This window comes from Lacerta agilis, chromosome Z (genome assembly GCF_009819535.1).
Source record: "Lacerta agilis isolate rLacAgi1 chromosome Z, rLacAgi1.pri, whole genome shotgun sequence".
NCBI classification, from domain to species: domain Eukaryota; kingdom Metazoa; phylum Chordata; class Lepidosauria; order Squamata; family Lacertidae; genus Lacerta; species Lacerta agilis.
In genome coordinates, this window is record NC_046331.1 from 3,054,125 (window position 1) to 3,068,190 (window position 14,066).

General features: G+C 46.0%; 1 protein-coding gene across 2 annotated transcripts; it reads right to left on the bottom strand.

Annotated features, from left to right (window-relative positions):
- Positions 1-675: 675 nt before the first annotated feature.
- Positions 676-6,708, bottom strand: DPM2 (dolichyl-phosphate mannosyltransferase subunit 2, regulatory). Of its 2 annotated transcripts, none has more exons than XM_033137772.1 (4): positions 6,645-6,708; positions 4,759-4,848; positions 3,409-3,511; positions 676-2,643 (listed from the first exon to the last, which is right to left on the bottom strand). In XM_033137772.1, exons 1-4 carry the CDS (start codon positions 6,645-6,647, stop codon positions 2,585-2,587), a joined length of 255 nt encoding a protein of 84 aa, XP_032993663.1. In that variant the 5' UTR covers positions 6,648-6,708; the 3' UTR covers positions 676-2,584. The 2 variants fall into 2 exon arrangements, with proteins under 2 accessions (XP_032993663.1, XP_032993664.1); XM_033137773.1 differs by lacking the exon at positions 6,645-6,708 and adding an exon at positions 6,268-6,308.
- Positions 6,709-14,066: the final 7,358 nt, after the last annotated feature.

Below are 14,066 nucleotides of genomic sequence, written 5' to 3' on the forward strand. Positions count from 1 at the left end.
CAGGATGAATCCTCTATGTCATATAACTGCCCTGTAAACGAACAAAAATTAATGCTCGATAAAGACCACGTTTTGGGTCACATTCACACCATACATTCAAAACATGTGACACCCCCCCCCCCGGAATCCTAGGAATTGCAGTTTGTTAAGGATGCTATGACTTGCAGCTCTGTGGTGGATGAACTACTGTTCTCTGAGGGAAGCCACGTGCTTAATATATGGTTTTAAATGTAAGATGTGGACATGACCCCACAATCCAATCACCACATAAGCTTCATTCAAGCAAATCAGGATGAAGGCTGAATTAACAGGGCTTCTGGAGGAACATCCGGACTGGAACATAATCTGTCTTATGCCAGGTCACTGTCTATAACCAGCCCAGTCTTCTCTCTTCTGCCTGGCAGCGCCTCTTCAGGACTTCAGAGAGAGACCATCCCCTGCTTCTTTTAATTGGAGACACCAGATTCAGAACCTCTTCCCCACTCCTCACTCGCCACCAACCACAATGGTTCTTTGTTTGAGGAAGGCAGGGGTGGTGCGTCCCATTTTGCTGCCTGAGGTAAAATGGGAAGATGCTACCTGAGGCAAAACAGGAAGGTGCCGCCTCACCCCTGCCAAAATATGGCTCTATAAAGCTGAAAAAAATAAAGAAAAGAGATGGAGCCTGCAAAACTGTACCCATGGAAGAAACCAGCACATGCTTTATTACCAGAGCTGCTGGGATTACAGGGCAAGAGGCTGGGGAGACAATTCTGAGGAGCAGAGCCTCCAATACATACATAGACAGAGGAAATAAGAGCAATAACCAAAACTAGAAGAAGAGGGGCCCTTAACCGTTTATTCTGATAAGCTCAATACACTTTGAGCAGGAAACCTGTTTTCAGCTCAAAGAGCCATACAGAGGGTTGTCCAGTGCTAGTCCTATTTCACAGTAGACCCACTAAAATGAATGGGGCTAAGTTAGTCATGCCCAATCATTTCAATGGGTCTACTCTGAGTAGGACTGGCTTGGATATTCTTTTGCACTGCTTTTTGGGCACTGCTTCCAGGTTTTCCTCTCCTCTTTCTCTTTTTAACATTCAAAAGACAGGGTGGTTTCAAAAAAAGGTTATTCCTACTTGCGAATCCCCATGCTGTGAGTGGAACCACCAACCCCCCTTGGTGTTTATACCTCCATTTAACAGATGTGCAGTCTTGAGCCCCAGAGCAAATGCCAAGCCCAGCTAGTGGGTTAACTTCCCCCGCCTCTGGGTTAATAAAATTACAAAACTGAATTAATACTCCAGGACAACAAAAGTGGGCACTTGTACGATTCTTGAACTCCTTGAAAAACCAGGCCAGCCAGGCAGCCTCAGACAAGCTCTAAGCCGGGGTGAGGAATTTGTGGCCCTCCCACCATTGGAAGACTCCAACTCCCATCAGCCTCAGTCAGCACAGCCAATGCTTAGGGATGATGGAAATAAGGAGTCGAACAGCAACACTGGCAGGGCCATAACTGCACACATACAAACATGCCACAGCTGTAATCAAAGCTCTGCTCTCATGTGGGGCCTGTTTACTCATCAGACAACTCTGGGTCAGCACAGCAGTAAGAGTGCCGGTTTCAGCTATATGACCCTGCTTCAAAAGCCATGCTGTCCAAATGCTGCCAGTGAACATGTGAAAGTGTTCCTAGGACCTCTTTTGCAATTTTGACAAGCAAAGGGGCTCACAGGATGGAGCAGAGCTGGCTGGGGCTTCTGGGAGTAGTAATCCACAGCGACTGCAGGGCACTGTACTAGGGGAGGCTGAACTGAAGGAAAACATGGTCCAAAGAGCTGAAAGGGGAGTGAGATTGGTGGCGGCGACAGGGAGATGGAATTGAAGGAGGGGGGAAGCAGGGGAAGAGGATAAAGTGTGTCAACAAAAAGAGGTTGCGGTGCAACCAGAGGTAGCCAATATGGCACCTTGCAGATGCTGTTGGACTCTAGCTCCCATCAGCCTCCAATGGTTCAGGGATGGCAGGAGATGTAGCCTAACAACATCTGGAAGGGCCACAGGTTCTCCATCTGTACTCCAAGACATCCCCTACAGCATTTGAGAGATGGAGGAAGACCTCTGTTTGGACAAGGCCTCCCTATCTGAAAAGGGATAGGGAACCTGGTGCCCTTCACTTTGGGGTAGAGTTGCAACCATTGGATGGCCAATGGTTATGGGATGATGGGGGGTGAGTGTGACAACATCTGGAGAGCGTCTTTCTGGCTACCCCAGATTTAGGCTCTTTAGTGGGGTAGCCAAGAGGACATTGGGGCGCTGATCTATGCATTCCAAAAGGATGGCACAGAGCAGCATTGTTTGTGGTGCATCTGGCTTTGAGTCCCTTTGGTCCATACCCAGATTGGGACATAGTTGATGAGAGTAGCAGCCAAGTCCCTGTGCCCTTCCTAGCATCTGCTGCTGGTGTCTGCTAGTTATTGTGGGCTGGGCTGCCCCAGAAAATGTGTTGCTGTTCAATAAAAATGTTTTGGTTGAAAAAACCCACACACGTTGTTGCTGTCAAAAGTGCCTGCAGGATTTCCTGTGTCCTCCTTCCTTCTTGCCACCTTCATGCAGATTTCTTCCCAGTCCTCCGATTCTTCCATGTGATGGTGGCTATGAACATTCCTAGCGAAACACAAAGGGAGGGAAATCTGTTTTAAGGCACTGCTGTGCTGCCCTGAGCAACGTCAGACTCTCGGCCATTAAGTTATTCAAGAAACAAAGCTGTTCTACGGCAATAGAACCATTAGTGCATTGGAAGAACTCTTCTCTATATATCGAAGTGAGGAAGAAACCTCTTTGCCTCACCCCCTAGGCTTTACATTTCGCATTTCAGGTTATGTGCAAAGGAAGAACAGGCAACACAAATAAGACAGGTTCTGCTGAGAAGCCAGTTCTATCAGGCACCTCCCTCGCGCGACTGTCATCTTCCAGCAGCTATTCCATCAGGCTGCAGCAGAGGGAAAGAAGGTAAGCAGGGCTACTCCATTGGCTCTGCAAAGAGATCAGCAATTTCTGACTCCTTTCCTTGAACAGTTTCCCATTCCAGTCAGTTGTGGGGAAATACTGCCCAAGCAGGATTACCACCCCCCATATACATCAGCTGATGCATGGGGGGTTTGGTCCTGCTTTCTTCAGGGTTTGGCTACACCAGTCAGTTTCTAGTAAGAACTTGCTGGCATGCCTGAAACAGGCAGGATTTCACTCTCTGGTCACCAGTTGATGTGCTATTCAATCCTGCTTTCTGCAGCCATGTCTCTACCTGCCCCTTTACCTTTACCTTTACACCCATATTATGAATCAATACAGAGATTCCTTGCTACATAATTATCACAAGTTTCCATCTGTAAAAAAAATAACACAACATGAAGACATGGAGATTTGACTTACCTATGAAGAGCAGCAACACAAGCCCCGCAACCACAGGGATGATCACCGAATACTCTCGTGGCAAAAAATACTTGTGAATCAGATGGTCAATTTCAATGAAGGGCTGAAGGAACAGGTGCATATATCAGTGAGTGGAAATGGGGAAAGGTTTCTGCTTGTACCCTCAGCAGTAGACCAGATTCCAACACCCCACCACCTTTTTTGCACAGAGAGTTTGTGAAGGTCAAAGGGACCACAAACTCAATGGTTAGGGAGCTCACACTTTGCATCTGGAATTTCCTGGATTTAACCCCTGAAACCTCCAGTAAATAGGATTGCAGAGCAGGTGATGGGAAAGACTTTCCTACAGAAGTCCTGTAGCTAAGTGGCAGAGCATCTGCTTGAAATGCAGAAGGCCACAGGTTCAATCGTCAGCATCTCCTCGTAGGGCTGGAAAAGTCCCCAATCTAAAACCTGGGGACCCACTGCTGGTCTGTGTTAACAATACTGAGCTAGATGGGCTATTTGTGTGACTTTGAATAAGGCAGCTTCTCATGTTCCTCTTTGGGAAGGTCTGTGGCTCAGTGTTGAGCATCTGCTTGGCATGCAGAAGGTCCCAGGTTCAATCTCCAGCACCTCTTGGTAAGACAGGGGGAAATCCCTGTCCAAAACCTTGGGAGAGCTGCTATCACGATTGTGCCGCAATTGAATTTGCAAGAACCGGTGTTGTGCACATGCTAATGGCGGGTGGGGCCAGAAGCAAAAGTGGGCCAATCAAGGAATGTAACATTTCACCCTTGTAAGGTAAAGGGACCCCTGACCATTAGGTCCAGTCGCAGACGAATTTGGGGCACTCATCTCGCTTTACTGGCCAAGGGAGCTGGTGCACAACTTCTGGGTCATGTGGGCAGCATGACTAAGCCGCTTCTGGCGAACCAGAGCTGTGCACGGAAATGCTGTTTACCTTCCCACCAGAGTGCTACCTATTTATCTACTTGCACTTTGATGTGCTTTTGAACTGCTAGGTTGGCAGGAGCAGGGACAGAGCAACGGGAGCTCACCCAGTTGCGGGGATTCGAACTGCCGACCTTCTGATCGGCAAGCCCTAGGCTCTGTGGTTTAACCCACAGTGCCACCCGCATCCCAACCTTGTACAACAGGCTAATTTCTGCCCACACACCTCTCTACCTTCCATTCAGGCAGGTGACGGGTGAGCTCTGGGGGGCAGTTCTGAGGGCCAAATAGAAAGGCCTTAAGGGCCACATTCCACCCCCAGGCCTCAGTTTTCCTACCCTTGCCTTGGAGGAAAGGTTGGGTATAAATGTACTAAAATAAGATTTTTTTAAATAATAATAATAATAAATAACATACCAGAATGATAATCCAGACAGTATAGTAAGCAAAGAGAATGAGACTGAAGGCTACCAAGCCATACCCAACCAACTGGTCAGTAGCAGTGGCCTAAAACAAAGCCAGAGGTATTAGAAAAATTAGGGTCATCTCAATGAAAGGCAGTCAAGATATAACATACACCAGCATATACAGTATACTGTTTACTCAACATAAAACTTCCAAGTGGTTTACAGAACACAATGTAAAACATTTGTTAACAAAATAGAGATAAGAAGCAAACATTAAAGACAAGCTCACATAAAACGTTACAAAAATATGAACAAAATCAGAAATTTAAATGTTATGCTATATGTGCTAGGGTTTTTTTGGCAGGGCATTGAAATGGTTGATTTTTTTTACTGATAGAAATGTTCAAAATTACTGTTATACTGTTAGAATTGTATATTATTTTAGCTCAGTGCAAACAACCCAGAGGACTTTTTTTTACACACTTGCTTCTTCTTTCTTTCTTTTTTTATTTATTACTTTATTAAGAAATCATTCACCAACATATTACATAGGATACATTAGTTAAAAACTAACCACACAGGTATTTTCATATATTGCACATTGAGAGCTGGTCAGCCACTGCTGTAAAAGCAGGCTTCAGGTTCATCACCGAAAAATTATATGTGCATCCCAAGAGGATGAACAAGTCCTCTTTAAAGGTGATTGAGTGCACGTTGCTAGAGAAATTATTTCTGCAAAGGAGAAAGAAAGAAAGCAAAAAGAAAAAGAAAAGAAAACTACATAGAAACCAAGTCCAGAGAAAGAAAGAAAAGTTGGTTCTGAAGCCACTGGAATCCTCCCCACATGAAACATGATGGAAATCAGTCCAGAAATCCAAAGTCATGTTTTCTCTTCAGCATGATGTGCCGAGTCCTGTGATCTAGCTGGGGATAGGGGACCGAAAGGACTTCCTAGGTAGTTATTGGGTCCTGAAGGTGGCAAGTCTCTGGCAGGAGGAGGGGAGTAGTCCCTTAATCCTTGCAGAGGTAGCTGTGGATGGCCTGGAGGATAATCTCTTGGGTATGGAGGCCGAGTCCGCACTCATATACTCTCTGCTCAGGTGGTAGTGGACCATGCGGAAAGTCTCTCATTCCATTTAGAGAGCCAGGATTTAAATGTTATGCTATATGTGCTAGGTTGTTTTTGTTTGTAATTGCATATTATTTTAGCTCAGTGCGAACAACCCAGAGGACCTTTTTTTACACCCTTGCTTCTTCTTTCTTTAAGTAAACGATTTTCAAAAAAAAAGAGTAGATAGCATCAAAGAATAATATATTGAAACCCAATACTTGACGTTATGCTGTACAGAGAAAACAGATCAAACCAATGTATCGTTCCACAGTTGCCCATGAGAACCGACCCATGTCGTATAACAAGGTCCAACACCCCCCACCCCACCCCACCCACCCCAAAGGCAGTTTGGGGTTCTCTTCGCCAGCTTATTCATAAAACTTATGTGCCCTATCATCGTGTGACAACCATGCTTCGGAGAGGTCCTGAGAAAAGGTCCGTACGAGAACGCTGCTCTCTGGCCGATCTACAGGTGGTTCTAAACTAGGCATGGGCAAACTCGGCCCTCCAGATGTTCTGGAACTACAACTCCCATCATCCCTGGCTAACAGGACCAGTGGTCAGGGATGATGGGAGTTGTAGTCTCAAAACATCTGGAGGGCCGAGTTTGGCCATGCCTGTTCTAAACAAGGAAACAAATAAGCTCCCGGGTGACCTGGGGCTGTAGGGAGGCGGCAGCCCCAGCAACGCCCAGCCCCTCCAATCTGAGTCCCAGCGAAAGAGAGGCACCAAAACGCCCTTTTCCCTGCAGCGAGACCCTCAACCAGCTGGGGGAACGGACTCACCATAGTAAGCGCGGCCAGTCCTGCCTCTCCCTCTCCAAGGCGGGTTGAAAGGGTTCACTTCCGGCCAGGCTGTCCAACCAGAACTCAGGACGTAAAAAAGCATCCGGGAGCCACCCAACCATAGAGATAGGAGAAGGAGGAAAAGACTACACTAGCGAGTGCGTCTGCAGCTCGACTTTCGGGAACGTCGAAACTCCACCATAGAGTTACTAAATAAACAGACGGAACCACGGACACTATATGTGTGTATATATATTTTTTATTTTTCGAAATAATATTTATTTCATTCTAACTGACAGGCTGTTCACACTAACCAGTGGAGGTAGCTGTAACTGGGGAGGAGGGGGCAAGTGTCCCTCCCCCTCCCCCAAAAAAGCATCAAGAAGAGGGACCACCAAAGAAAAAGCCTTTTCCCAACCACATGCTGTTTTTGTGTGAAATGTTAAGTCTTGCTGGCCATTTGCAGTGCAGTCCTGCAAATGTCTTCCCAGAAGTAAAACGCTGATTATTGGAATGGGGCTTTCTGCCCTGTAAGTGAGTCTGGATCTTAGGGAGCTTCCTTACACCCAGTCAGGTCTACCTCTCTTTCAAATCGGAACCAGTGAAGGCGGTGAAGGTCCTGTGTGAGTGCCTGGATGCGGTTGGAGGATGGATGGCAGCTAACGGATTGAGGTTGAATCCTGACAAGACAGAAGTACTGTTTTGGGGGGACAGGGGTTGGGCTGGTGTGGAGGACTCCCTGGTCCTGAATGGGGTAACTGTGCCCCTGAAGGACCAGGTGCGCAGCCTGGGAGACATTTTGGACTCACAGCTGTCCATGGAGGCGCAGGTTAACTCTGTGTCCAGGGCGGCTGTCTACCAGCTCCATCTGGTACGCAGGCTGAGACCCTCCCTGCCCACAGACTTTCTCGTCAGAGTGGTGCATGCTCTGGTTATCTCGCGCTTGGACTACTGCAATGCACTGTACATGGGGCTACCTTTGAAGGTGACCCGGAAACTACAACTAATCCAGAATGTGGCAGCTAGACTGGTGACTGGGAGTGGCTGCTGAGACCGCATAACACCAGTCGTGAAAGACCTACAGTGGCTCCCAGTACATTTCCAAAAACAATTCAAAGTGTTGGTGCTGACCTTTAAAGCCCTCAGCAGCCTCGGCCCAGTATACCTGAAGGAGTGTCTCCACCCCCATCGTTCAGCCTGGACACTGAGATCCAGCGCAGAGGGCCTTCTGACAGTTCCCTCACTGCGAGAAGTGAGGTTACAGGGAACCAGGCAGAGGTCCTTCTTGGTAGTGGTGCCCGCCCTGCGGAACATCCTCCCTTCAGATGTCAAGGAAATAAACAACTATCTGACTTTTAGAAGATATCCCTGTTTAGGAAGGTAGCCCTGTTTAGGGAAGTTTTTAATGTTTGATTGATGTTTGGTTGTATTTTTAATATTTTGTTGGAAGCCGCCCAAAGTGGCTGGGAAACCCAGCCAGATGGGCAGGGTATAAACAATAAACAAATAATAATAATAATAATAATAATAATAATAATAATAATAATAATAATAATAATAATAATAATAATAATAATGTTCTGCATTCAAAGCAGATGTTCTATCACCACCAATGTCTCACTCACACCCAATACATTTAAATAACTCTTAATGCTGCTTTCACAGATGGTGGTGGAGTCTACCAGGAACTGTAAATTCTTCAGGTTGCTGGGAATTTAAACTCCACATGTTCAGCACCCTTAACAAACTAAAGTTCCCAGGATTCCAATGACTCCAACCAGCCAGCTCATCCTTCCTCAAGGAATTATCTTCCCCTCCAGTTGCTCACCCATGCTCTAGGCCTCCAGATGGACTCCTGGGTCACTCCTAGTGGTTGTAGCATCTTGCCAGGCAGGGCTCCTGCCTCGCATGGAGTCACTTTTCTCCCCAAGGAAGGTTCCCATGCACTCTGCTTGCAGGTGCTTCCCTTCAGCAAACTGCTAGCCCTGTTGCTGCTCCATTTGGTCAAGCCACTGGCTTTGCTGCTCCATCAGTACTTTTTGTTTTCTCCCTCCATTTTGACTTCAGCCACACTTTGCTCTCAGGCTTTTTCCCCACTAGCAAACACAGATCACACGGCTGACATGACCGTTAAAGTAGCATAACAGTGCTTTTAAGCGTATGGTGTGAATGTGACCTGAGTTATGACCCATTTCCTCTGGGAATGCAGCCAACCTGCTAACAACAACCCTGGACGCTATTGCAGATATATTGTGCGCACCACTTCTCTTCCTGATTTGAGCACTGGAACACATTGCTGAGTTCATCCGTTCCCCCTCCTCTCTTCCCTGCCACTCCCTGCACCCCCCTCTCTGCTTCAGCCAACTTGTAACTAGTGTGTAATACAACTAGACTACACTGTAGGGTTGTCTCAGCCCAATGCCCAATGTAATATATCCAGGAAGACCTGCACGGCAAAGCTGTCATCAGCCACTGTCCCCTGGACCCAGGCTTCTCCAATATGCAATTTTCATTATGGATGTTTATGTTGCTGATTTTTGTCCCCTGTAAACCTCATGTAGGAGCCTTATTTTGGACCTGAATGGTGTTGTATATAAATTAAACAAAAACAACGGAATTTGCACAGGATGTATATTGATGAAAGGTGGGCAACTTTTTCTGTTGAGGGCCGCATTTTCTCAGGGTTAACCCCCCCCACCCCATTTTCTTTCTCATTCAATCACTTTTTCCTCCATTTTTCCTACTTGCTACCTACATTAAATTAAGACAAGGCCTTAATTGCACCGTAGGGCTGCAGGTTGCCAACCCCTATTTTACTTGAGCAACACCTGGATCAGAGCAGAAAGCTCCTCTCTTTGCTACCATGTGTTTGGTGATGGAGAGGACACATGGGTGCTTGCCTTGCCTTTTCTTTTTTTAAAGGGCTTTTATCCCTGCTGCCGGGCAGCCGCCCACAGGTGCAAGGGGCGGGGCGGGGCGGGCCAGCGAGAAAGGGGCGTCACCCTTGTGACAAGCGTGACACCCCTCCTCCTCGCTGGTTGCCCTGGCAGCTCCGCCCCAGCAGCGGCGAGAAAAAAAAAGGAAAGCAGGTGCCAGCGGATGGGGGGTTGTGCCCCCCACCCCAAGTGTCACCCCCCACCCCAGGGCGCTGCCCGGGGCGGCATGTCCCCCCCCCCCGCTACGCCCCTGTATGCAGCTATTTTGCTGAAAGTAGTTCCCCACCCTGGTGGCTCCCTTCTTGCAGAATGTTCTCCCCCAGGAGGCTTGCCTGCCACCAGCACTACATAGCATTAGGCACAAGGCAAAATCATTTTTCTCGCCAGGTCTTTGGTTATTATTTGTGGCCTCCTTGAGTAGGTGGAATGTTTCACTCCTGTCCTTTAAAAATAGGATTGCCTTTTAGATTTTTGTTCTTCTTTTGTGCCACTTTAAAATGTATTTGTTTCTATATTGTAAAGATCTTTCAGTTACCTTGGTAACAATGTGCAACAAATTCAATTTAATAAAAATTGCATTGTCAGAAATCCCTCTTTTCAAACCAAGTAACACAATATTCAATCCACCCAGGCATATTTAAAAACAACTCTCCATCCACTTTCTGTATTTATAGGTGTTATAGGTTTGGAGTATTAGTCTTGATGATATCTGTGGTCCCTTCTAGGCCTATAGTTCTTCATCCAGTAAGGTTTAGAATCAAGTAGCAGCAGTTGAACAGTCAGATCAGTTTCTTCTTCATAAGATAATGACCTTAGTTGGCCAGTTAAGTGCCACCATTTACACATCCAAAGACAAATGGGGGTGATCCTCCCCCACCCCAATTGGAAGCAACATCTTCCAAGGTTGAAGTACTATTGTCAGTTTGGTGTGTTTTGGCTGATGCTGGGGATACGGATACAAAGACTCATTTTGCTCTGTGCTGGCGCCAAAACTGTGGCTTAGGGCTTCCCTAGAAACCCAAGGGGGAAACCAGTATCTGTTGAAGTGTTAATGCAGAAGGCCCTTCCATCGTATGCTCAGGCTGAATATATGTGTAAACAAAACCGTGTATTGTTAAGAAGCCAGACTCCATTGACCATCTAAAGGTAACCACACCCTGGGTAAGTGGGGGAACTCCTGGAGTCTCTCACCACTCCAAGACAGGGATACATACCTTTCCTCTCCCTCTTAGAAAATAAGGCAGAAGCAGGAAAAGTGCACTAATATAATTTGAGATCTCCAGTTTGACATTTCCCCCCTAGCACCAGGATATATCTTTACTGTATTGGGCTCTTCTGAGTATTACATAAGTGTGGATGGATGTCACAGAATCCTAGCCCCAAAAGGCAACTGCAGAAACTTTGTAGAGGGACTTAGGCTTGTCTCCAGCTATGCAAGTGTTGATGTGCAGACACTCAATAAGATGGGCATCTGCCATGAATGCTTTAGTTAAGATTCCTACATTGCAGGGGTTGGATTATATGACCCTCAGGGTCCCTGAGAGCCAGCAGTGGTGTAGTGGTTAAGAGCGGTACTCGTAATCTGGGGAACCGGGTTTGCGTCTCTGCTCCTCCACATGCAACTGCCGGGGTGACCTTGGGCTAGTCACACTTCTTTGAAGTCTCTCAGCCCCACTCACCTTGCAGAGTGTTTGTTGTGGGGGAGGAAGGGAAAGGAGAATGTTAGCTGCTTTGAGACTCCTTTGCGTGGTGACAAAGCGGGATATCAAATTCAAACTCTTCTTCTTTTTCCCTTTCAATTCTTCAACTCTACAATTCTGTAACTCATTGTACATTAAGAATCCCACTTACAGTGGAATAGTATATATGCCTACTTTAGAAGCACGTATGTTTGTATTTAAATAGTGGTTCTCCCAGGTAAGCAGCCCAGTCTTTGGTTTAGGACTGCCATGGGGGGGGGGGGTTTCTTGTACTTTCTTAACAGCTGTATCTCCACAATCAGGACTGTGCTCCATAGTTATGGTGCCCATGGTGGCGTTTTGCTGTTATGCCAAACCCCCATGGCAGCCATTTTGTGACTGGACCGAAAACACTCTCAAAATTCAGAATGTGCCCACTGTTTCAAAAACTATCATTAGCTTAATATTTATATCTCATTGCTATTCAACTCCCACATTGCTATTTTCTTATTGATGTACCGGCCCACTAATATGTCACTTCATACATTTCGATGAAATGGGCTTATGCCATAACAAATTTGTTTCATATTTTAAAGGTGCCAGCTTTGTTTCATATTTTAAAGGTGCAGGAAGCTGAAACACGGCTACCTTCTAAAAATGTCCATGTGGTATATGGAATTCAATACACTGCCTTCTCAAACTTGGCACCCTCCAGATTCTTTGTAGTGCCATTGCCATCAGCCCCAAAATAGGTTGGTGAAGGTTGCAACTACTACATGCTACACAGAAAGGGAGGACACAGTGGTGTTTGTTTATAGACATCCATGAGTCAAGGCGGTATGCCAGAAAGTGCAAATCACATGGTTTTAATAAGCTTCCTGGATGGGCGTCCTGGAGACATCTGTCTGGTTACTGTAGGAAACAGGAAGCTGGACTAGATGGGCCTATGGTCTGATCCAGTAGGGCTCTTGTATTCTCAGCAAGTCCAGAGTGCTGTATTTAGAGGTTTTTGCAGCCCAGGAAAAAGGCTGAAGACAAAAAGGAAACCCACACAAAAGAACAGTCAAGACACATCAGATGTGAAGTACCAAAAAGAAAAAGAATGAAGATCACCTTTATTACCCCCAAAACCGTAATGACATTTGACATTATAGTGATTTTCTCATTTATACTTGTGGCTTCTCTACATTAGGAAGCAAAAATCAGAGAACACAAACACGATTGGTTGAACCAGAGACGGCACAGCATTCCATTAGAAAACAAAAAAACCAGAACACACTAGTGGAGCAAGTTAGAAATGGTGTGGGTGGGGGGAAAGACACATTCATAAACCATTCTCCTCTAGCCCCACAAAATCTGAACAAGAATAATTGAAAGAACAGAGCAGTGGAACTAACATATCTTCTATACTTGCTTTTAATGATAATGGAATCTTTAGATTTTACTTAAATCTGTGTTTAGTTTAGAACAGGCATAGGCAAACTCGGCCCTCCAGATGTTTTGGGAATACAACTCCCATGATCCCTAGCTAACAGGACCAGTGGTCAAGGATGATGGGAGTTGTAGTCCCAAAACATCTGGAGGGCTGAGTTTGCCTATGCCTGGTTTAGAAAGTGTTAAAACTATCTCTTCAAGCATTTTTTTTAAAAGTTTGCATAGTCCCATTTTCCCTTTCCAAAAATATCTATGCGCTCTCTTTCTCTCTATAGAATTATCTGAATATAAACTGAGCGCAGCTCTCTTCTGAGCCTCAATAACTTTTCCAAGAAAATAAACATGATCTCTCTCATTTTTTTTTCTAACCCTCTCAAAAATATGGGCTTAAAAAACAAAACTAGCAAACATTTTCTCTTGAAGCAAAGTAAAAGAATCAGAGGCTCTACTCTTAAGTTCCAAGTTCCTTTTACTTCTCCAGGGGAAGGGGAATATATCTCCCTCCACTAGCCAAAGAGGGAAGGGGAAAGGGTAGGACAAAAGTGGCTTCCTTTGCCACACTGGTCGGGACTGATGGGAACTGTAGTCCACCAATATTGAGAGGGCCACATGTTTCCCAATCCTGACAAAGGATGGCCTGATGCAGTCAGCCCACAAAGGGGAATCTGCAGAATAAGGCCCTTGGGATGTGGAGGGCTAAAGATCCTACAAACACTTGCTACTAATCAGAGAGTTTGTGGATCAGGCCCCATCAAGAGCAGCCCTGTCCACAGGGCAAAGAAACAATGGCACATATTTCTTTAGCTAGCTTGAGGGAGGGGAGCAGGAAAAGTGGTTTCATTTAGCAGCTCCTGAGATCCAAGCTACAAGGGAGAGATCTGCTCTTCTCCTTGTGGTTCCCCCTCTCCAGGAGAGGTGCATTTAACATGGGCGCTTTAATGCGATGCGTACCAGGTATGGGGCCTTCCAGAGGTTCACATTATGGGCACAGTCCAGCTGCACAAAGTTTGTTTTTTGTTGTTAAGCAGGGGTGGGGTGGGGGGCAAGAATACACAAAATGAAATATAAACACAGCCTCATGTTCAATACCTTAAATCACCACTCATTGGTGTCTTGGGCTTTCTTTACAAAGGAACAAACCATGCCTTTTAAAATAAGGAAATAAATCTTCTCAACCAGCCAGGGACAGCCAAGTGAATTTAGTACATAACTACTTTTTGCCCCTCCCAAAGTGTTGAGCAAACTGTGAAATTCAGTTACCCGATCCCTTTCACCACCATTCTAGCCTTCAGGGTCTCTACTGAGCCCATCTCCATCATCAGTGCAGCAGGAGATTAGCACGATTCACAAAGGCTCAATGTATTACCCACAGG

What these genes read in the sequence shown, in the direction of transcription:
- DPM2 (XM_033137772.1), bottom strand. An exon ending in CTGTCTGGATTATCATTCTG is followed by an intron (nt 3,512 to 4,758) that starts GTATGTTATTTA and finishes CTGTTCCTTCAG; the next exon opens with CCCTTCATTGAAATTGACCA. An exon ending in TGTGTTGCTGCTCTTCATAG is followed by an intron (nt 2,644 to 3,408) that starts GTAAGTCAAATC and finishes GTGTTTCGCTAG; the next exon opens with GAATGTTCATAGCCACCATC.